Here is a 21,733-nt window from a genome sequence, read left to right on the forward strand (position 1 = left end):
CTTAAGACTTTTAAGGTGCTTCAGTGGTTATGAAGCATGACTATATAAATAAATGCTTAACTTAAATGGAAGGATTCCTTTTAACAGCCTTTTGCATTAGTGAACTGTCTATCTTCACAGAAAACTTTTGCCAGGTTTTGAAGTACATCACAGAATTGATTTCTTTGCATGGTTTGTTTGTAGTGTTACTTATAAGACTATACCCTGTATGACAAAAACATATTCAAAGTACAGATAGGTGTTTTCATTTCATATTTTTGCCGGGAAACAAATGCAATGAAAACTTTTAACTTGAATATCTCATTCTCCAAGATATTAAAAGGCAAAAAAAAAAAAAAAAAAAAAAAGAACTAAAAAGTTTTGATATTTGTCTCCTGTCAAATCATCCACAGTACAGGTTCTTTTGCAGAACGTGTCACCTATACAATACATGTCAATTGCATTGATGTATAGAAGGGATAATTGTATCCTGGATGCTCTGGGTGCCTCTTAAATGTGCCAGAACGACCTGGGTATAAAGATCAACACCAAGAATGGGTGCACACATGGAGAAACTCACCCATGATGCTGTGGGGATGGTGCTGTTACATTCACCTGGAAAACAGTGTTCTGGTATGGATTAGAGGCATGTGCACCTGTGACCCAGCAGGCCCTGTCCTTGTTCTGTATAATCTAAGGGCCATGAATGAGGCACGAATGCAATTGTCCACACAAAGGCCTGCAAAGACTCATTTGCAACAGTTTGATCCTGAGCAGTCATTCAGGGAAACAATACAGTGTATAAAATGTAGAAGGAATACACTTATTGTGCTATGTCCTAATGTGATATAATTACTTGGCATGCCAAATAGCAAATGTTGATTCACACAGCAACAGCTTGGAATTCCCACAATATTCAGATATAACATCCAGCCATACTCAAAAGAGTTTATACTGTGTGCTTCCATTGATAGGGTGTGAAAAAGAGAGAACTCTAAATGACGGTGATCATGGTCAGAATAGTGGTAATTGCTGGGGGCTACTGACAGGAAGGAGCAAACGATAGGCCGCCAGGGGCTGGACACATTCTGAGTGTAGGTCAGGGTGTTCACAACACGTGTGTTTATATGAACCACCAAGCCCTGTGAAGTGCATTTGTGTACTTCACAACCATTACAATAAGCATTCATGTTTAGAAAAAAGAAATACAAAAAGTAAGCATGCCCACAAAAGTTATCTCCAGGTCCCAGTGGCTTCCTATGTTTACCACACAATATTCATAAAGACATAATGCCAAAGCAGAACACACTTGCAAAGAATAGATAGAGGGACACTCTTTCATCAAATCAAGAGAATCTCGATACCAAACTCCAGAAAGACAAAGATGGGAAAGGGAAATTACAGAAAGAACATTCTTCTGAATACACGTGCTGAAAGCGTGGAAAACGTCTGCATTTTGGACCAGAGATTGCAAAGGAAAGTACCTGGGATTTCCTGGCAGGATTTCTGTGGGACGATAGCAGAGGATGCAGGTTTCTGAGGGCAGCCTGGGAGAGGGAGTAGAAGGGAAATCCCTTAATTGATCAGAGCGTGGGACCCAAAGGAATGCAGGCCCGGGTTGCTGAGCAAATCCCTAGATGGGGATTCTAAGCTATGTCTAGGGATGGGACTCTCTCCTTCCTCACTGCTTATTCAGGCTTCACTGGTTGAAGGGAGCTAGTGCTTTGCAGAGCTGCCCTGGGCAGTTATTTGTGAAAATCCTGGGTTCTGAGCCACCATGGTAGCCAAGCTGATGACTGGTCATCAGGAGTGGTTAGCTGACCCCCAGGAAGTCTTGCACAAGGCAGCTGACAGTGTGAATAGTTTGGGGTAGGATGTCCACAAGAGTCCCTGGTCCTTCAGAGGAACTCCATTTGGGGGAACCTGAGTCATATTCTGCATCAGAGAATTAACTTTTAGGCAGACAGTAGGGTGAGGATTTGAGCCATTCTCTTCCCTGGAATCAAGTACTTGGCTGGCCTTTGTCCACGGCTCCTGGGAGGGAACTTGGAACCCCTGGAATTTGCCAAGTTGGAGTAGTGCTTACATTTCCTGACCCAAATCCTTCACTCAGCAATGTTGTGAACACAAAGGACTCATTTGGGGTTGACAGGACAGTGCGCATGTTCTCCAGGAGCTCTAAAGCATCACACCCATGTAGGGCTGAAAGTCAGTGTCACGCCTCCCCTGTCCTGAGCCTTGATGATGTCCTGAGCCACCCTCTCTGGAGGAAAGCACTAGTAGAATACTTGCTTATTCCTCCCAACTTTTAACAATTGAGCTCTTCTAAGTCTTTTATGACGTATTGGGCACTTTTCTTAAGGCTTTGCTTGCAATTACTCATTCTTTCAGTTTCATAATATGCACAATTAAGTAGATCTTATTAAAGTTTTCAAATGACAGTGCTGAAAACTGAACCCAGAAAATTTACAAGCTATAACCTGGCTTGGGTGGCCTCTAAATGGTATTTGAACCCAGTTGATACTAGCACACATACTTTGGCCACTGTGCTTTGCTGCTTTCCTATGCTGTCCCATCTACAAAAAGGCATCCTGCATCTGTCTATTGAGTGTCTAAAGTGAACAACACAAAACTACAACATCTTTTGAAACCAAAATTAGACCCAATGGGGTCTTCTGGGAAGCTCCTTAATGAGAGGATGATAGTTTGAACTCTAAATCATTCATTAAAGATTTCCTATGCTCAACTGTCAATAACATGTCAACTGATATTTCTATTGTGAATGCATTTCCCAGGTTCATGTCTCAAGTATAAAAAAAGAAAATGTGCTACTCAATCCAAAAAGTCTACTGCCCGCCATTCCCAGTCTGTCAGACGTCGCAAAATCACCATGTGGCCAAGGAAGAGGAAGGGCCGTCAAATGTCCCCAAGCAACTCTTCTTCTTTGGAAGGTACAGTGGAATTGCAATCATTGTATTGCCTCAGTAATGTTGCCTGTGGTTTATTTAGTGTTCCCTACTGAGGAAAAACCTACACAAAGGCTAAGACACCATCTTTTTTTAAAATTCATGTTTGACAACTTTATTAATCGTGTTAGTAGATAGCACCACAACCACATAGTGAAAGATGCACTGACAAAAGTCGGTTTGTGTTTACTGGTACACAGCATTTCAAGGTAATGTTTGGTCATTAATCTATTTATGAACTTTAGCTGAAAGAGTTGACTTCAAAAAAGTGCTGTGAGATTGTTATAAAAATGATATAAATTGTTAGAGGAATTTTAGGTTCACATAAAAATTGAGCAGAGAGTACAAAAAGTTCCTACATGTTTCCCTGCCATCCTTCCAGTGCAGACCCAGCACTGTTTCCCCTGTTGACCCCTCTCATTATTATGGATGTGTGTACAATTAAAGGGACAGCACCAGTACATTGTTCTGGAGAGTCATGCTTCCTATCTACTCCTCTGTGCATTTTGACAAAGGCATATTGTCATGTAACTCCCGTGACAAAAATTCAGGTGTTTTATTGTGTCCCACAAATTACATTCAGAAATCCTTGGTAACTGTGTGTGGTGGACTCATTTGGAAATAATGTATTTGCAGATGTGATTAAGATGAGGTCTATTGAATTAAGGGTGGGTGTTAATATTCTATGACTAGAGAGCACTTATAAGAAGGTAAGAGACATGAGAAAGCTGTGTGAAGATGGACCAACACTGGGAGAAGGAGGCCATGTGAAGATGGAAGAAGAGACTGGAGTTGTGCTGCCATAAGCCAGGGCACCTGGAGCCACCTGAAGCCAGAAGAGTCAAGGAGTGATTCCTGGCTAGGCTCCTCAGAGAGACAGAGAGTGGTGCTATGGACACGATGGTTTTGGAGTTTTTGTCCCTAGATCTGTGAGGGAATAAGTTTCTGTTCTCAACCCACCCAATTTGTGGCAATTTATTATGGAAACACTAGGAAACTAACTAGATTTGGTATTGGGAAGTGGGGTGTTGCCTTAATAGATACATGGAGAGGTCGCACAGAGGCTTCACATCAAAGCATTGCTTCTGAACACAGACATGGGTGAAGTTTACCCACATGTTTCCGAGTTGTGTGCAGCCAGTGAGACTTCCCATTGAGGCCCCAGACAGCAAAGATAACAAACAGAACTCAGCACTCTGCCCTCCCTGGATTTCCAAATATGTACCCAAAAAAAAGGGAAATCATTGTTGTATTCAAGAATTTCAGAGAGTAGGTTTTTTGCATAAGATAACAACAATTTCACAAGACTTTCATGCTACTTTACTGGAATTGTAGTTGGTGCTGGGGTTTAAGATATATCTAGGGGATTTGAATCTCTGGACTGACAATATGATAGCCACGCCCTGAACCTCAACAGACGTCAACTCCTACACTCTGATTTATTGGACTTACCCCACTCAGCTAACATGGAGTTGAAGAATGTCAACCACCACACCATGGAGCCTAGAGTGCCTACAACTGAAAGCAGGAGGATGGCATCCAGTATCCATGTGGAATCTAAGCCCCCTCTTGACATAGAAGTGCAATGGACACAACCAATCCAATGTCCACAGAGAAAATGTGGCATTGGTGTGGGAAAAGTGGCCATGGTGGCTGCTGGGTACGGGGAATGGGAGGAAGAGATGAGATGTGGAGGCGTTTTCGGGACTTGGAGTTGTCCTGGGTGGTGCTTCACGGACAATTACGGGACATTGTAGATCCCCCCAGGGCCCACTGGATGGAACGTGGAAGAGTATGGGCTGTGATGTGGACCGTTGACCATGAGGTGCAACGATGCCCAGAGATGTACTTGCCAAATGCAATGGATGTGTCATGATGATGGGAGACAGTGTTGCTGTGGGGGGAGTGGGGGGTGGGGGCGGTGGGGTTGAATGGGACTTCATATTTTTTTAATGTAATATTTTTTAAAAAATGAATAAAAAAAGAGATAACAACAAAAAATAATGTACTTGTAGACAAATAAAAGTATATGAAAAACTGTATATTGAAATTTGATTGACTTTCCCTCCATTTTCTGTACTCCTCTAGGTTCTGTCATTAAGTACCAACTGTTAAATTTTTGCACATCCTTTCAGATTTACTAATTGAACATTCATGTGAAAGTGACACTGTACCACAACCTTTCTAAGGGCTTTACCTATAGTACTCACATGTTCTTCATTTTTAAAGAAGTTTTAGATCACATGAAAGTTATTTGTAAATATAGGGATTCCCATATACCCCACCTCATCTGCTCACATTTTACACATTTAACAACATATTTCATTATTGTGATATATTTTGACAATTGATGAACAAATACATCACTATTACTAACGTGTTACTAACCACGGTCTATAGTTGGCATTACAGTTTACACTATGCCCTGCACAATTTTACAGGTTTTGACAAAATGTATACTGGCCTGTATCTGTCATTGCAATGCCATGTGGAACAATTCCAATATGCCAAAAATGCCCCATGTTACACCTTTTCTTCCCTGTGCTTCCCCACAGAAACCGCGGTGATCACTGTCTTTCCATCAATGTGGAAAGGACTTCTAGTCCTAGAGTAATAATCAGTCTACTTTGGTCCATATTTACATTTTCCTCTTATGGGTGTTCATTCCTCAATCTTGAGGATTTTGGAATGCTTATGCCCACGCTACTTCTGATTAAGATGGGTGTTAGGTCCTATGGGGCAGATGGAGGAAACACTGTTGCTTGCAGTGCTAGATACTCTCTGTCTTTTGGGATGGGCGTTGTCCATCATCCTTCTTTTGTTACTTATCCTGGGTGAATCTGAGGAACTGGAGAGTAGGTGTTGGCTGCAACTCTGCTGAGATTCAGGGCTCCACTGGCATATGAACACACTGCAGATTTAAGTCTCTGGGACATACATCTAAAAATGGATATAGTGATAAGTATAGGTTCAAATACATGGGCAGAAAAACCGTGTGTAGGAAATGAGCCTAACTCTGATACACCAGGGAGACTGGCTATCATATATTCTAAGGTAAGGCCCACCCATGTGGTGCCAATTTCCTGAGTTTGGCTGAAAGGCCTCAAGTGTCCAGATGTCTCTAGAGCCCACAGCAGCACCCCTGCTTGAAGCATTGTTTTCTATGGCAGTCCTTGAGATCGTCCTGAGGTGTGCAGAACACTCACGTCCTTGCATGTGTCAATTATTAGTTGAAAGAAACTGGCTGTGAATCAGCAGTGGTGGTCATTTGTATGGAGCCTTCCATATCGTGAAGGGTACTATATTCATTTTCCAGGGCTGCCATACAAAGTACCAAAATCTTGGCCACATAATAGCAAAAGGAAAGAATAAGACCTAGAAATGTGTTCTTCTACAGCTCTGGAGTGCAGAAGTCTGGAATCAATGTGTCACAGCACCATGCTCCCTCTGGAGGCCCTAGGGGAAGAGTTCTCCTTTGGCTTTCCCTCTCTTTTGGTGGAGGGTGGCAATCTTTGGTGATCCATGGCATGTAGCTGCATGAGTCCAGCCTCTGCCTCCACATTCATATAGCCTTCTCCCTTTACTGTTTCTTTCTGTGTCCCTTCTCATTTTACAGGGACACTGGCTGATTGGATAAGGGAGCTTGGGAATGGTATTACATGCCTTTTTCTACATCAATGTGCTCTCTGGCTAGGGAAATGTTTCATGTTTCTGGGGAGGTTTAATTTTATTTCTTTTCCCCTTTTGAGTTCCTGAAAACTTTGTTGCAAATGCTTTGGTATTTACATTTTTTTCTGATACCTTTTCATTTTTCTTTCTTTGAGAATTACTCAAAGAATTGGAACTTTATGATAAACACTTAGTGTCTTACACATAAAATTATTTTGTCATTTACTTCAAGTGTCATTTGAAAATTACCCATTTCCTAGATGCCTTAATCACTGTTTCAGTCATCGTGTAGGCACTGCACAGGAGTGCTTCCTGGTAAAATATTGGTCAGTGTCTTATTATACCTCTCCTAAACACTCCTCTCCCAATCCTTTCTCCATCCCGCCTTTCTCCACTCCACCCCACACAAACACACATACAGCACAGCAAAGAAATATATTCCCATTTAGGTGCTGCCAACATTGGGGTCACTATAAAGGTCTCCTAATTCTTCTTCACTCAGAACTCTATTCAAGGTTAAGTTATGGTTCATTCCATGCCTTGGCAAATATATCAATTGAGACACTTATAATTAAGGTAAAACATAATCCAAAGTGATGTTTTTATGCATTTTGGGACAAAGGACTTCACAATAGATAAGACCACTATCATTTGTAATTGCCGTTCATCTCACTTGACTGGGTCTCTGTTAACAGTCAGGAAACTCATTCATTCAGAAGAACAGTCATTACACTTAGGCTGTCAACAATAGGATCTTTGCCATCTTTGTCAGATTCATTCAAAAGGGAGATGATACGTGAATAATGTAGCTGTTGTTAAGCAAAGCAGGTAAACTTGGTTTTTACTTAGTTTCTGGGTTGGAAACTAGCTGAGTCTTGAGTAGATGTATCTTGAAAGAATATATGCAAATTGATAATAAGCACAAGAAATGATACTCAATATAATTAATCCTCAACGAAATGCCAATCAAAACCACAATGAGGTGCCCCTTATATCCAGTAGGGTAGCTAATGTTTTTAAGAGGAAATAAAATGAAAAATAAAAAATACAAGGGAGGCTGTGAATCAACTGGAAGGCCCATACATTGGTGGAAGGAATGTAAAATGGATCAGCCACATTGGGAAATAGTTTGGCAATCCCTCATTGAGATAAACACAGGATTACCATGGGACCAGCAATCTAACAACTAGGTCTATATATGAAAAGAATTTAACTTAAAAGAGGGGACACAAATAGGTATGTGAAAACTCAGTGTTTGTTGCCGCATCATTCAGAATGGCCAAAAGTTTCAAACCACCCAAGTGTCCATCAATATGGGAATCAGTAAAAAAAAAACAAAAGCATATCCATAGAATGGGATGGGCCACACAAAGTAAAGAAGTTCTGATGCACCCTACTATATGCATGATACTTTAAAACATTATACTGAGGAAATAAGGAAGATATGAAAGAAAGATACTGTTTCGATGTACTTCTTTGAAATATAAGAAAAAGAAAATTCAGAGAAAGAAAAGGAGATTAGACTTTATTACCAGGGCTAAGGAGATAGATTCGTCTCATTGGTTAATGGCTACAGAGTTTCTGTTTCAGGTAATGAGAAAATTTGGAATTGAATGTTTGATGGGATGGTAACACAACATTGGACATGTAATTAATTGATGGTAATAAATTAATTGTATAGATAAAAATGGGTAAACTGGCAAATTACATGTTATGTAGATGTTAACTTGTTGAAAATTTTTAAAAATCCTGTAGAACAAATGAGAAACTCAAAGTCAACAAAGATCTGTGAGTATGAAGCAGTATCTCATGATGTCAATGAGATTCTGGCAATTTTGCTGGATTTCAGAATGGGTCGCATAAGAGTTGGAACCATATCACTGTATCATATTGTACATTTTAGTACCGCTTGTTCGTGAGCTATTTCACTTTGGTTTAGGCTCTCTTTAGCTACAAAACCAAGAATCCTATTTCTGATGCCCATGCTTCCTCTCTTTGGTCTCCTTCTTCCATGAAGTGTGTCTGGGTAACTCCACAGTCCATGTTTCCTGACCACCCGGACCTGCACATTGTAAGCCCCTGTCTGGGTCAAGCAAAGATCCCTGAATAATATCAGCCACACCCCACTGTACTGACTGTTACTCTGTGTCCCCTTAGCTCCCCTGGAAGACCTGGTGGAGGACCCTCTTCGTGACAGGGAGGATGAAGTGGTTCCACCTAATGTTGAGGTAAGGTCATCTGTTTTGGTCTAAGATAGAAATACTCCTTTCTCCTATTTGTCCTTTTCAATTGAGTAAATATCATAATATATGACGGTGTGAATTATAGATATCACCCACTGGTCAGGGGAAAGGATATTTGGAAGGCTTCTCTTTCCAAAAGTGCCCTGATAAAGAAGGCATTAGAAATTGAAGCACCAGGTTCTATAGCATACGGTAGTGGGCTTTTGCCTCGGCACCAGTATTCTGCTTGGATTCAAACTTTTGTAACTCCCATCAAAGTGGTCTGGAAATTCATATCCATCAGGCAACAATTGAGCCATTCCTAATGTATTTTCCATGTTTATTTATGGGGCCTTTGACTTTACAAATGCTTCCCATCAGTTTTCATAAAATCACCAATACCTGAGAAGATGCTACTCAACATCCTAGGATCCTCATAGTGTTTTCTTTTTTGCAATTGCAGGGGAACTCCAGAGAAAGTGAAAACGGTAGGTATTCTGTGCTAATCCCACTTCTGAGGGTAAAATAGAGGTGAAATAAGGAACTTCCAGAAAACTTTCAGCTGGGGACATCCTGGACAAAGCATCATGGTGATGAGGAAATGGTTTCTGTGAAGGGAATCTGCCCTTGTTACTACAGTCTGTGGTTTGGTCTGTGGTCTCTTTAGGTTGTGCAGGCTTTGCATGCATGGGGGTTTGGGGAGTCTAGTGTGAGTTTCTGTGGTGTAATTTTGACTTTGTGTGTGTGCATATATGGGGGCAACCATGAGCAGTTTCCCAGATGTTATATCCCATTTAGACTGGACAATTACCAGGGACAACAGGGACAGTTTTCTCAAGTATACCCCATCACCACTGCATGTTCTATGTACATGAACTTGTTCCACACTCACCAAAGCTGGATCTGGGGTTTGCTTTCTATGACCACAACACAGATGGAAAACTGAGGGCAAAGGTGAACATCCCAAGCTCTGGCACTGCTAAAGGGAAGGTCCTAAATGGGAACCTAGTCACATGTCATCATACCTTGAGTTACAGACCTGACCTTGCCACTCAGCCATATGCTTACCAGAAACCATACAAGGGAGTTACAGCATCTGTATAGATGCATACCCCAGAATTACATGAGCCCACAAAGAGACCAAAACTGCCCATCATTATAAAGTAGCCTCAGTGTTCACATGACCTAGGCCAACTACCTGTGCTGACCACCACAGACTTTGATATAGTTATTAGTGCTCAAAGGACACAGTAAGCATACATGGTAATGAGCAGCTCCAAATTCTGAGAGTCATGAGGCATCACATAGGATGGCATGATCCATGATAACTGGATTGAGGTCACAGCTCAGGAGCTTACCCAAAGCAGACAGGCATCGGGAGGACAATTTAGTACATATGACAGCATCATCCCAAAGGACACGATAGGCACTCAAATCACGAGTCCCACGAGATGGTCTTTGAAAAATAAGAATGCAGATACATCTTGGTTCTTAACCTGGTGTCCAAACCCCTTGTGGAAACATTCCTAAAGAGTTGCATTTGTGGGTGCTGACACTCAATCTATATGTCCCTACATAATGGCTATCCCATATTTGATGGCCAGTGATATTTCAATATCATTCAATATTTCAATGGCTACCCACACTTGGTGTGGAAAAGAAAGACTGGAAGTAAAACCATCTGATTAATAAGTGTTACTATTTAAATGGTAAGATTTTAGTACTCCCAATCTTCTGTGATATGTTATCTTTATCCCAATGGGTTAGTGAATAAATGCAAGAGAATGCATTACATGGAATGGAATCCAGACCACCAGAAAACTTTGCTTCTAATCAAGTGACAAATTTCTGTAGAACAAATGGTAAATGCCGTGTCTATATATGTGGCATGGAGATTGAATTCATTTGGAGTTGTCCAGAAGATACTGGCACTTATGTTGAGATATACTACAAAGAGGAGGGATGATGGGACTCAGGCATTGAATCATAGCATGTTTTTCAGTGCCATTTGTACACTGGGTATGGTCAGAAGGTTTAGGCTGATATTTGCTTCAGAGCTAGGGATATATATTTTTGTTTCTTTCTGGCTGCTCTCTTTGCATCCTTCCTTCATGATGGACGATGGTCCCACAGCAGTTCTCAGCATGCTTGATAAACTACCTCCTCTACACAGTTAAGAATCTTGTCCAAGACTATAAATTTACTTTGAAATTTATGAGAAACACACCAATGTGATGAGTTACTCTGTGTCACCCTAGAAGACCAGGAACAACTGATGGGGGCACTTCCAAGTGATCAAGAGGATGAAGAGGTCCCATTTAAAGCCAAGGTGAGCTTACTAGTCATTGATCTAAAGTTGATTTTTTGGTCTCTTCCATTAGAATTGATTTCAGATGAGGATACCTGATCATGAACATATTCGATGAAATATTCCATTTCCTTGGGGTGGGAAGCATCACGTGGGGCCTCTTCTAACTGATCCAACATTGAAGAGATCAACCACAAAGGGGAGCAGAAGTTGACAAAGTAGGCTTTTGCTCAGCTACAATTTTGTTCTCCTTGGATTAAGAATTTGTAATCGCCACACAAATTGAATTTAACAAATGTGCGTCCAGGAAAAGCTCATGCCTTTCTTGGTGTGTCTGCTACACCTGCTCATCAGGTTTGCTTGACCCCTATTTCACACCTGAATTTCTAATGCTGCAAATCAAGCAAAAATCCTTTGCAAACAGCCAAAACATGATCTGATCCTCATAAGGTTTTCTCTAATTGCAGGTGGCCCCAGGAGAAAGTCAAACTGCTGGTATGTATCTAGAATTACTGAATTTAGGTAATTTTGAATTAGATCCTAGGTTTGCCTGGAAAGCCAAGGTGGTTCCAGTTACTGGTGGGATTTTCTGAGGTATGGTTACACATTAAACATTAATTCCTCCTGATAAGGAATATGGTCATGCTCTATTGTTCTCCCAGTAGATGTATTCACTTCACTTGTATGGATTTGTGTCTATGGCAGTCATGGAGTGTGTATGAGCGAGCCTATTGGAGGGATTGAGAAGGTGTGTGTTGGGGCATTGCTGTGTGTTTCCCTAAGTGAAGCGTCCAACATACACAGGACAACTGTCATTGAAACTTTTCTGAAACACCATCACATCACCACAGCACATATTGCATACAATAACCTGTAAACATCTCACTAGAATCATTCCTGGAATTATGTAAACTCTCCCTATCCCTTACAGCCAGGTTCCGAGGGGCGTAAATTAATGACCCGAGATTTCAAATTCCTACGTTGTAGAGACAAGATTTGGAGTGAGGCATGTAATCCCTATACTACTATTCTGAACTACTGAATATTACCTAATCACAGGTATGGGTCACTAGTGACAATGAAGGAATTTCCACTGCCTATATATATGTATGTGCCCTAGGCATTTCCTAAACATGACACTCACGTATTAGATATTCACAGGGGTCACATAACACAGGTTAGCAGGTGCATTGTACAAGATACTTATTCACAGTTATTAGTGTGGAAAACACAGAGAGAGCCCCACATGTTGCTGGTAAACTCACAGACTCTCAGACTCGTGAGGTTTTAGTAGGACAAGCTTGCCAATCACTGCCAGTACTGGTTCACAGCTCAGCACATGGCCCAAGCAGACAGACAAGGAGAGATTTTCATCTATTTAATAACATTATCACCATAAGCCATTAAAAAAAAAAAAGATCATTCTGTGAGCTACTCATTTGAGGAAGAGTAATGAGTAAGAACTCAAAAATTCCCTCTTAGCCATTAGGTTCATGTTCATCATTCGTATTTCAAGTTTCCCTTATAGCTAGCATAGAGATTCATGCTCAACCCTCAGTCGATCCTAACTAACTCTCCCACTGTGGGATGGATCATATAAGCATGGAGAGTCACATCATGCAATGAATACAAAAACATGGTAATGGAAAGGAAGATGAAGGGAAAATATCACATGGTGAACATTGGGTACTTTTAGACGGTAGTCCATGAGTATTATGACAAACCCTATAATTATCTTTGTGACACGTGTTAGTGACTCAATACAAAAGAATACCTTGTCTAGAATTAAATCCAGTCAACCAATAAATGAATAAATAAAACACTATACAACAGATTAGTATTGTAGTAGGAGCACTTTGCATTAGTGGAGATGGAAATGACCTTGGAAAGTTCAAAAGGGCATTGACAACTTGTCTAGATTCAAAACAGGAAGGGGGAAGCAGATTTTGTCTCAACGGACAGAGTGTCCACCTACCACGTGGGAGTTCTAGGGTTCACACCCAGGGCCTCCTGACCCGTGCGATGAGCTGGCCCACACGCAGTGCTGATGCGCACAAGGAGAGCAGTGCCATGCAGGGTTGTCCCCCACACAGGGAAGCCCCACACACAAGGAGTGTGCCCCATAAGGAAAGCCGCGCAGCATGAAAGAAGCGCAGCCTGCCCAGGAATGGCTCCACACACATGGACAGCTGACGCAACAAGATGACATAACAGAGAGACACAGGTTCCCAGTGCTGCTGACAAGAATATAAGTGGACCCAGAAAAACACAAAACGAATGGACACAGAAAGCAGACAACTGGGGGGGGGGGGCGGTAAGGAGGAAGGGGAGAGAAATAAAAAGTAAATCTTAAAGAAAATAATAAAAACACAACTATTATAAAAAACAGGAAGGAAAAGTGATGGAGCTCTGTAAGTAATACCATCTGTTTAATACTATTTTTAGATTGAATATATCATGTTGAATTTGGTTGCCTTTAGGTACACAGACACAAAGTCTTCATTTCTCTCTTTTTTTTTTTCCTGTTCCTCTTCTCCTTTACCATCCTTCTTCCACCAATATATTTTTACAGACTTATTACCCCTCAGGTCCCTATTTTCTTGCCCATTGCAGTGTCAGGGTAGGTCCCTGAGTAACCCATGAACACTGCCCAATGTATTGACATTTACTCTGTGTCCTCCCAGGAACCCCTAAGGGCCTGCTGGATGAGTCCCCCAGTGAGAGGGAAGATGAGGAGGTTCCATCAAATTCCAAGGTATGGTCACCCATTCTTTCTCTGATGTCAAATTGCTGATTTTAAGTTTTTTTCCTTTCTTTTATTTGCCAATTGAGTTCAGATATGAAAATCAGACCAAATAATTATAGATGATGCCTGCAATTTCCTGAGTCAGAAGAGTGTTTATTTGGAACCCTTTACTAACATCTCTGCTTCAAGAGGGTCTTCAAGGAGTCCCCTCTACATTACAGGGCTAGGTTTCCTCCTCAATAGATGGGAGAGATGCATAAAAGAGGAAATGCTGTGCCTTTCCACAAGTGTCTGTTACAATTACTTTTTGGGCCTTCATCTCAACCCCTGTTTCCCATCTAGTTTTCTAAAGGCAGCAACAGAGTAACCCAACTGTGCAAACACTATACAGCCTGCTCCAGTCCTCAGAGTGTCTTCATTTCTCTAATTGTAGGTGGCTTCAGGAGTAAGTGAAAATGGTATGTATTTTGGCATCACTTTACTTCTTTTTTAAAAACATCTAGATGATTTAAACTAGGAGTTTCATGCTTTCTTTACTGTGGAAAGCAATCTGATTTTACCTTCCATGTGGGCATAAGAAATAGAGAAAAATGGCCACATTGTACAGTACTTTTAGCAGTTGTGTTCCCCTTAGGTGGATTGGGTTTTTGTTCATATCCCATGATAGTTGCACACTTTACGTGTATTTAAATGTTCAAAGTTCAACAATAACAGTGGGCTTCAAAATGGGCAGGAGGAGTGGTAAGAAACTGTCATTGAACAACATCCTCTTTTTTAGTACCTTTGCAGGTTCCTTTTATGGTGCTTTGGGACGTCTTTAGCTACAGTGCCAAGGACTGCGTCCCTTTGTGTTACTGCTCCTCCCTGTTGCCCTCCTTCCACTCCTTAGCAGCTCACTTAGTCTTGCTGAATACCTGCCTCCTTGTTATTCTAGTCCCTCGTCCAAGTCAAGCAATGCTTCTTGACTGAACCCAGAGCAACTACCCCAATGTACTGATGCTAACTCTCTGTCTTCCTAGCTCCCCCTGAGGGCCTGCTGGAGGAACTCCTAAGTGCCGAGGCCATAGAGCACACTCCATTTACTTACACCAAGGTAAGGCCAACTTTCTTTATCTGAGATAGAACCATTGCATTCTTGGTTTCTTTCATTTCTCATCCAATTCAGTTATGAAAATTTGACCACGTACAATATAGATGAGAGGTTCAAATGCTTGGTGGGTCAGTGTTCAGTGGGCATCTTTTAGGAGCTAATCCCAGTTTAAAGGGGGCAATCATAAATGACAGCATCAGGTTATAAACTATATGGCAGGAGGACATTCTTTAGCAGAAATTTTTTCACCTGGAATTAAGAATTTTGTACTTAGTAATCAAAATGTACTTGAGAGATGCATCATCCAGGACTGTTCATGCTTTACACCTGCTTTTGGTTTTCCTTAACTTCATTCTTTCCCTCTTGTATTCTGAAGTCTCCAAGAGGACACAGGCCTCTTGGAGCACTATAGATTAAGTTCTGATTCTTACGGCATTATCTTCTCTGTAAAATTGCAGCCAATCCCAAGAGCAAGCAACAATGGTAAGTATTCTGAAGTCATACACTTGCTGAGAAAAAGTCCAGATATTAAAAAACATGAGCCTCCCTTGTCAATTGAGTTTAAAGAGGTTCCTGATGACAACCTCCTTGAGGGAATGAGGATTTGGGTGTGGTGAATGAAATGGACATTCCAGGTAAGAACTAGGGTTGTCTTTCTTAAGAAGTCGAGTACTGATTAGTTGGCATGTGTTTGTCTGCATGAAAGTGGTGTGTGTTTACATGTGTATGTTTGTGATGTGATTCTCAGGATACACGTTTTGATTCTCAATGGGCATGCGTACAAATGTGAGTCTTTAATGTGTCTTCTGGATTTTTCACACACCAAACAGCACAATGACTAGTGTCAACTTTCTTTGTAAAAAATCCCATCAATATCTCTTCAAATATTATCAAATTATGTCCTAAATTAGTGTGGCTTACAATATGTCAAGTATACCGCAATAACTCAAGAATAATCCATCAACATCAAAGACAATTTTCACGAAGCTCTACAGGGACTGAAATGTGGTACAGGACCCTTCTTTCTGGGATGTAATAATATGTCTTGGCTTAATCATAAATCTCTCCTCTTTGTAAGGCTTTACTTATACCTCATAGCATTTTGAATGGTCAGGATGAAAGAAAGGCAGACATACATGTCCCTTCATTAACATATGAGACAGGGAAGTTTCGAGAAGGTGAAAGAAAATCTTCAGAACTGGACATTTAATGAATACAGACCAAAGAACTTGAGATTTTAGGTGCTTTGACTCCTAATCCACACGTTTTCTTCAAGCCTCTTCTGCCTGGCAGAGTCTCTAAAGTTCTCCTACGAATTTGTCAACATTTGTCATTTTAGTTCACACAGCCAGGGCATCTAGAGCAGATTCTAGTTTTTGCAGTTTTGCTAAAGCCCAACGCCCATTTGTGCTGGTAGCTGTGGTAGGGATGATGCAGAAGGGAACATGTTCATCCTCACAAAATGCTCCCCAAGGCAGCAGCCCAGAGTCTAGCACTAGGTCTGTGCTTTGAACTCATCTAAGACAGAGCATGCCCAAAGAGTCATAATTTCAGGGTGACAAGATTGGAGGTCCGTGCTCTATTTTCCAGCTAAATAAGGGAGTGAGAAGTTGAGAGCTGATACCTTCCCCTCCTCTCCCTCACTTGCAAGCACTTTGCAAATTCTTGCTAAGGCCTCAGGCTCCAGAGGGGCCCAGGAAGGTCTTAGAACCCAGGGTAGAGAGCTGGGTTTTCCTATGGTAGCCAGCAAGGTCTCAAGGAAGAAGGGAGGGATGGGAGTGGCCCAATCCTTAATAACGTCCCTGCGGATCTTTGTTTTCCTAAAGACTGGCTTGCGGACCGCAAGTATGACTCCACTAGCAGCGATGACGACGACGACAATCCAGGTAGGTTACAATTCTCAAGGAAGGATCCAATGGAGAAGATACCAAGATCAGTAGTTATACCTGGTGCCTTCGAGTCTATGGAAGGGGGCATGATATTAGAAAGTATAGGAAATACTTATGAGGGCCTGCTTCCATCTTTTCGTTTTCAATAACATAAAAGTAGGAGATATAATGACCGTGAGCTTTGTGTGTGTTGCGTGTTAAATGAAATTTCCATGTATTTTTTTTTTAATTAACTTCCCACGGATTAGTTTTTTCATGTCTTCTCAACAGTCTGACAACAAAACTTTTGTTTCCTTTGCTTAGCCTCCCATAGTAACTGATACAAGAGATTGTGGTTTGGATTTAAGTGTTGAACTTCAATGGAGCGGGTCTGTTGGGACACAACCTCTCAGGTTGTCACCTGGACCTGGGACAAAGTGTTTTTAGCTAGTGCCAGATGGCACTTGAGAAGTAAGGCCTCATCCCGTGCAATTTTAGATCTAGTTTTACTTTCTTCATGTTCCATCCTTACTGTGGATCCTGCTTTAAAGGTTAACCATGGGTTGGAAGCCAGGAAGAACATTTTCTCTGAGCTTAGCCTGTACCTGTGTCCTTGAGAGGCGTGGCTAAAGCAAATTCTTGAACTCACTACTATTTTGCACTTCCAACCCAAATCCAAAATGCCAATGTAGTTTGGAAACCTAAATTTAATTACATCTGAGAATGGTTTGATTCTAGTTGCCCCAGAAGAGCTTGCAAAGCCCAGCAGGCTTTCTGAGGACTTGTGTGAACGGGCCACTGACTTGTTTCACACACTGGCTCTCAGAGTCCTACTGAGCTGGTGCTCTGGAATTGAGTATGCCCAAATCAGAGCCTCTTGGCAGCAGGGCCACAGGTTTCCTCCTGCTCTTTGAATTCAGTGCTATGGTCAGCAATGCCCTGTTTCTCAAGCAATATTCCTTTCTCTCCCTGTGCCTTTCCACAGGCTTCTCAAAGCACCCAAGGTACCCAGGCCTAAGAAGGCTTGATGGAACCTAGAAGGCTGAATTCATTTAAATGGCCACACATTCTACACAAGGCTATTAACACACTTGCAAGATAAGGGAATGTGGACAAGTTACTTTACGTCTAATTTCCTGTTAATCCTCTCTAAATCGTTTTTTTTTTTTTTTTTTTGGAACCTATGGAGATGTTGAGAGGACAGAATGTTTGCTTCACACCTAAAGCCATAACAGACACTTCAAAAACCACTTGATTTTGGGGGTTGGTGGTAGCTCTCTTCCACAAGATCTGATTCAGCTCCAGATCCTGAGCGTTGCATCTGGCATTGGTTGAATTGGTAATAGGCCAATCCATTGAATGGAGAGGGTGGCATGATACGCTTGATCATTCCCCTATGTTCTCATAAGGAAGAACAATGTGAATGGAAGACAAGAATCAAGGAAATAAGCAGTATTGGGAGAGAGAAGAGAGGCAGGGAGGTCCTGAGGCAAGATGATGGAAAGGAAATCAACAACATGCTTAGCAAGACATAGAGAATATGACTGCCTTCTTTGAGGACAAGGAGGAAATGGGCATTCCTCCCCAAAGTTATAGTATGTGAGGTCTAGTAAACGGACCCTGTTGACATTAGGCCAACCACACAGGGCACAGGAGACGCTATCGAGGCCCAAAGAAAGTTGGGAGTGATACAGACAGAATTGGGTGCCAAGCTCAGGTCACGGTATGACAAAGACAATAGGGGCTCTAAATCTCCCCTGAATCCTAACTTTCTCCTTTCCTTTTGCAAGGTCACCCTATCACGGTCACCGCAATGGTACACTCAGAGGCGTTTTTCTCGGACTCAGAAGAGTCAGACGTAGAGAATGGCAATATGCATGTAATTTATTTCCTCTTCTTGCCTAATTTTAAAATCTTCCTGTTTCTTCTTTGTAAACATTTCTTTGTAGCTCTTCTCTTTCCCCCTCCTTTTACAATTGTCATCTCAAAGGTCCTGGTAGCCTCCAGGAAGGTGAGGTTATACAATTGACAATGTTTTTAAAATGTTTCTCCACCTTCTTCACCTACTGCATTTTAACATTGCATGGATTTCCAACCCTACTATGCACCATACATCAACTGGTGTGTCCCTGAATGGCCCAGGCAAGAAGTTGTGCTGAAGTCTGAAGCATTGGCCCACATCATGTGGGGTTGGCCCCTGGGAAGTTTTTTCTGGGATGGACTCTCCCTTCACTGCCGTGTTCCTCCACATATGGCTCTGGAAAAGCAAGTGTGTTCTCTACCCTGCAGCTGCCTACACTCTTGGAGGAGGAGGAGTCTGTTGACATCAACCTTCTTTTCCGAGAATGCACAGAAGGAATCAACGATGTAAAAAGAGAGGAAGAAGAGGAAGAAGACATGTTAGTGTGGAGTAGTGGGTAGGATGAAGAGGGAAGGGAAACAAGTTCATGTGCACTAACTTTCTTTGCCACTTCAGGAAATTCAGCGTTCATGAGGAGCTTGCCGGAGTGCCTACAACTGTGTGTGAATATGGAGGCGGAGATAGGAATCTGATGGGGAACATGAGCACAGGCAAGTGAAGGGTGCCCTGAGAACCTCTCCCTGTGAGTAGAAGTGCTTTCCATGTGAGCCCTAAAGCTGATCAGCTATGCCTTCCCTTAGCTCCTTAATTTGTAGGAGGGCTCTAGCCCTCTTCAGGACCAAAGTTTGCCCTCCCAATCCACTAAGGCCTGCCAAATCCTCCTGTCTTTCTTTCTGAGTGTGGTGTACACTGTGGAGTAGTAACCTAGAGTGCCACCAGTTCTCATAGGGAAAGGGTGAATTAGCCTGTGTTAGTTTGCCAGGGCTGCTTTATCTGATATCAGTGATTAACTGGGGCAAACACAGGAATTGACACTCAGTTTAGGAGATGAGACGCAAAATCTAGGTGTCAGCATGATGATGCTTTCCCTGATGCTGCCAGCAACACATAACTCAACCTCTGCCTCCATCAGCTGATCATCTGTCTTCATCTGTCTCCCGGGGCTCCTGCTCTGAATTTGTCTAGTCTTCCTCTCTTTGGAAGGACTCCAAGCATATAGGATTAAGGTCACCCAGATGCAGGTCGGCCTCCCCTTCACTAGTAAGATCTCTGACGACCCTATTCACAGATGATTTTGCATCCATAGGTGTGCAGGTGAGGATGAAAGCATGAGTTTATGGCTGCCCATTATTCAATCCAGAACCCAGAACAGTGGGGTCACTCTCAGGCAAACAGGGTAGCTATTGAGGCCCTGTTTTCTACCTCAGTGGGACCTGAGTCACTGCTGCCCAAGCCTTGGGGTTCTAAGCCTCTGTAGTTTCCTTCCACATCCCACTTCAGCTCACACTCATTTTCTCAAGCTGTACTTCTTTACAATTTATTCATGTATGTAGAATTCAAACAAACACAAAGCACAAAGGAAATCTCCCTGCAGGGCTTGCTAGGAATGAGAAAATCAGAGAGGATTACATGTTACTTAAGTCTCCTTATTTATTTTATAGCATTTAAGTAATAACTCTTATTAGATTATGATGAGTGTTTTGTAACACTTACATGTTGGAATATCTTAATGTAAGAAAATATATGATTTTGGCATCGCAGTCACTTTATATTAAAACGGATTGCACAGTAAGCTCAGTGTTTGATTTAGAATGACACTGTTAAATAGGGAAAGCACTCCAAGAATCTGTCCCTTTTTTATCTGAGGCTTTCACCACTGGATGCTGTTGAGGACCAGGGTGGAGGGAGCAAGGTTATCACTTCCATGCCTCTCCCTTCAGAATTCCTGCCCCTCGCCTGCCCCAGGGAGATGGGACTCTGCCTTTTCTTTCTAGAGGACTCGAGCCCACCTTTTCCTCTGCATCAGTGTTGTTCTTCAGAGGACATTCACTTGAAAGGTGCCCAATCTAGCAGTCAGGTCACAGCCCTTTGCCTGGAAATTTAGAGACACTCTTAGTCGTAGACAGCACCTTCTGCAGACAGCAGCAGTAGGAATTCAGTCCCTCTGGATCTGGCTCCTGGGATATCATGGACCAAAGATCACCTCTCTGGGGTTGGTCTGAGGTAACTTTTGAGTCCTGCAAACCACCTCAGGGAAACCTTAAGCTCCTACCACCTCTGTGCCTCCCCAGTGATTCCAGATCCCGTATTTGTGTTGCAGATCCTACAACTGACTGCTACAAGGATGCTGAGCTGGAGGCCTCAGCCTGAAGCTGAGTAGAACTGGAGATCTTATGGTGCTTGGAGACACTTATGTGCTCACCCTTCTACTCCATTGTGAATGAACAACTAAGTGGCACTTTAGTTTTTAATCCAAAGACTTAGATGAAGTCTTAGAAATAGGTTTTACTTTTAATTTTATGTCATATTAAACAGTTTTTGTACCTTTACTACTTACATTTCTTATTCTTTATGTAATAAGTAAAGAAATATACTGATAAGTACCCTAAACAATATTAGAGCTTATATGAATTATAATATCTGGTCTCTGTATTGGCTCCCACCAAGGTGATACACTCACTCATGGAATCTTCATTAAGTGTTAGTTGAAAAAATAACTGGAAACTGACAGCTTATCATAAGTCCTCCTGTCAATGGGTTTTTGAAATTTCATTTACTGAACTATGTTCAGTCACCTGGGATGGGTCATGCCAAAAATACTCATCTTGGTGTCTAGCAGGATAACTTGAATTTCAGGGCCTTTTTCACTTACATTTCAGTGTTGCTGTGTATAAAACCATGATTCACATTTCATTCCACAAACGTTACCCCATTTGTATCTGGCACAAAATCTTGTTCTCCAAAACACTGATGAGATTCTAATTCCTTCACATAATATGAGTGTAAATGTTTTCACATTTTTGT

General features: G+C 41.8%; 1 protein-coding gene across 3 annotated transcripts in view; it reads left to right on the forward strand.

Moving 5' to 3' along the window:
- LOC131274941 (protein IWS1 homolog) overlaps positions 1-21,258 on the forward strand; it is a 39,256-nt gene extending 17,998 nt beyond the window's left edge. For 2 of the 3 annotated variants that reach the window (XM_058283319.2, XM_058283313.2), the window contains 14 exons: positions 2,775-2,930; positions 8,772-8,842; positions 9,300-9,324; positions 11,095-11,165; positions 11,612-11,639; positions 13,829-13,899; positions 14,324-14,348; positions 14,910-14,983; positions 15,439-15,463; positions 16,807-16,866; positions 18,639-18,727; positions 19,138-19,247; positions 19,325-19,419; positions 21,030-21,258. In XM_058283319.2, coding sequence (XP_058139302.1) covers positions 2,870-2,930; positions 8,772-8,842; positions 9,300-9,324; positions 11,095-11,165; positions 11,612-11,639; positions 13,829-13,899; positions 14,324-14,348; positions 14,910-14,983; positions 15,439-15,463; positions 16,807-16,866; positions 18,639-18,727; positions 19,138-19,247; positions 19,325-19,419; positions 21,030-21,079 — 855 coding nt within the window. In that variant the 5' untranslated portion in view covers positions 2,775-2,869 and the 3' untranslated portion in view covers positions 21,080-21,258. The remainder of the gene's footprint in view (positions 1-2,774; positions 2,931-8,771; positions 8,843-9,299; positions 9,325-11,094; positions 11,166-11,611; positions 11,640-13,828; positions 13,900-14,323; positions 14,349-14,909; positions 14,984-15,438; positions 15,464-16,806; positions 16,867-18,638; positions 18,728-19,137; positions 19,248-19,324; positions 19,420-21,029) is intronic. The other variant, XM_058283314.2, reaches the window with a different exon arrangement.
- The last annotated feature ends 475 nt before the right edge of the window (positions 21,259-21,733 follow it).

Source organism: Dasypus novemcinctus, chromosome 21, assembly GCF_030445035.2.
Source record: "Dasypus novemcinctus isolate mDasNov1 chromosome 21, mDasNov1.1.hap2, whole genome shotgun sequence".
Classification (NCBI taxonomy): domain Eukaryota; kingdom Metazoa; phylum Chordata; class Mammalia; order Cingulata; family Dasypodidae; genus Dasypus; species Dasypus novemcinctus.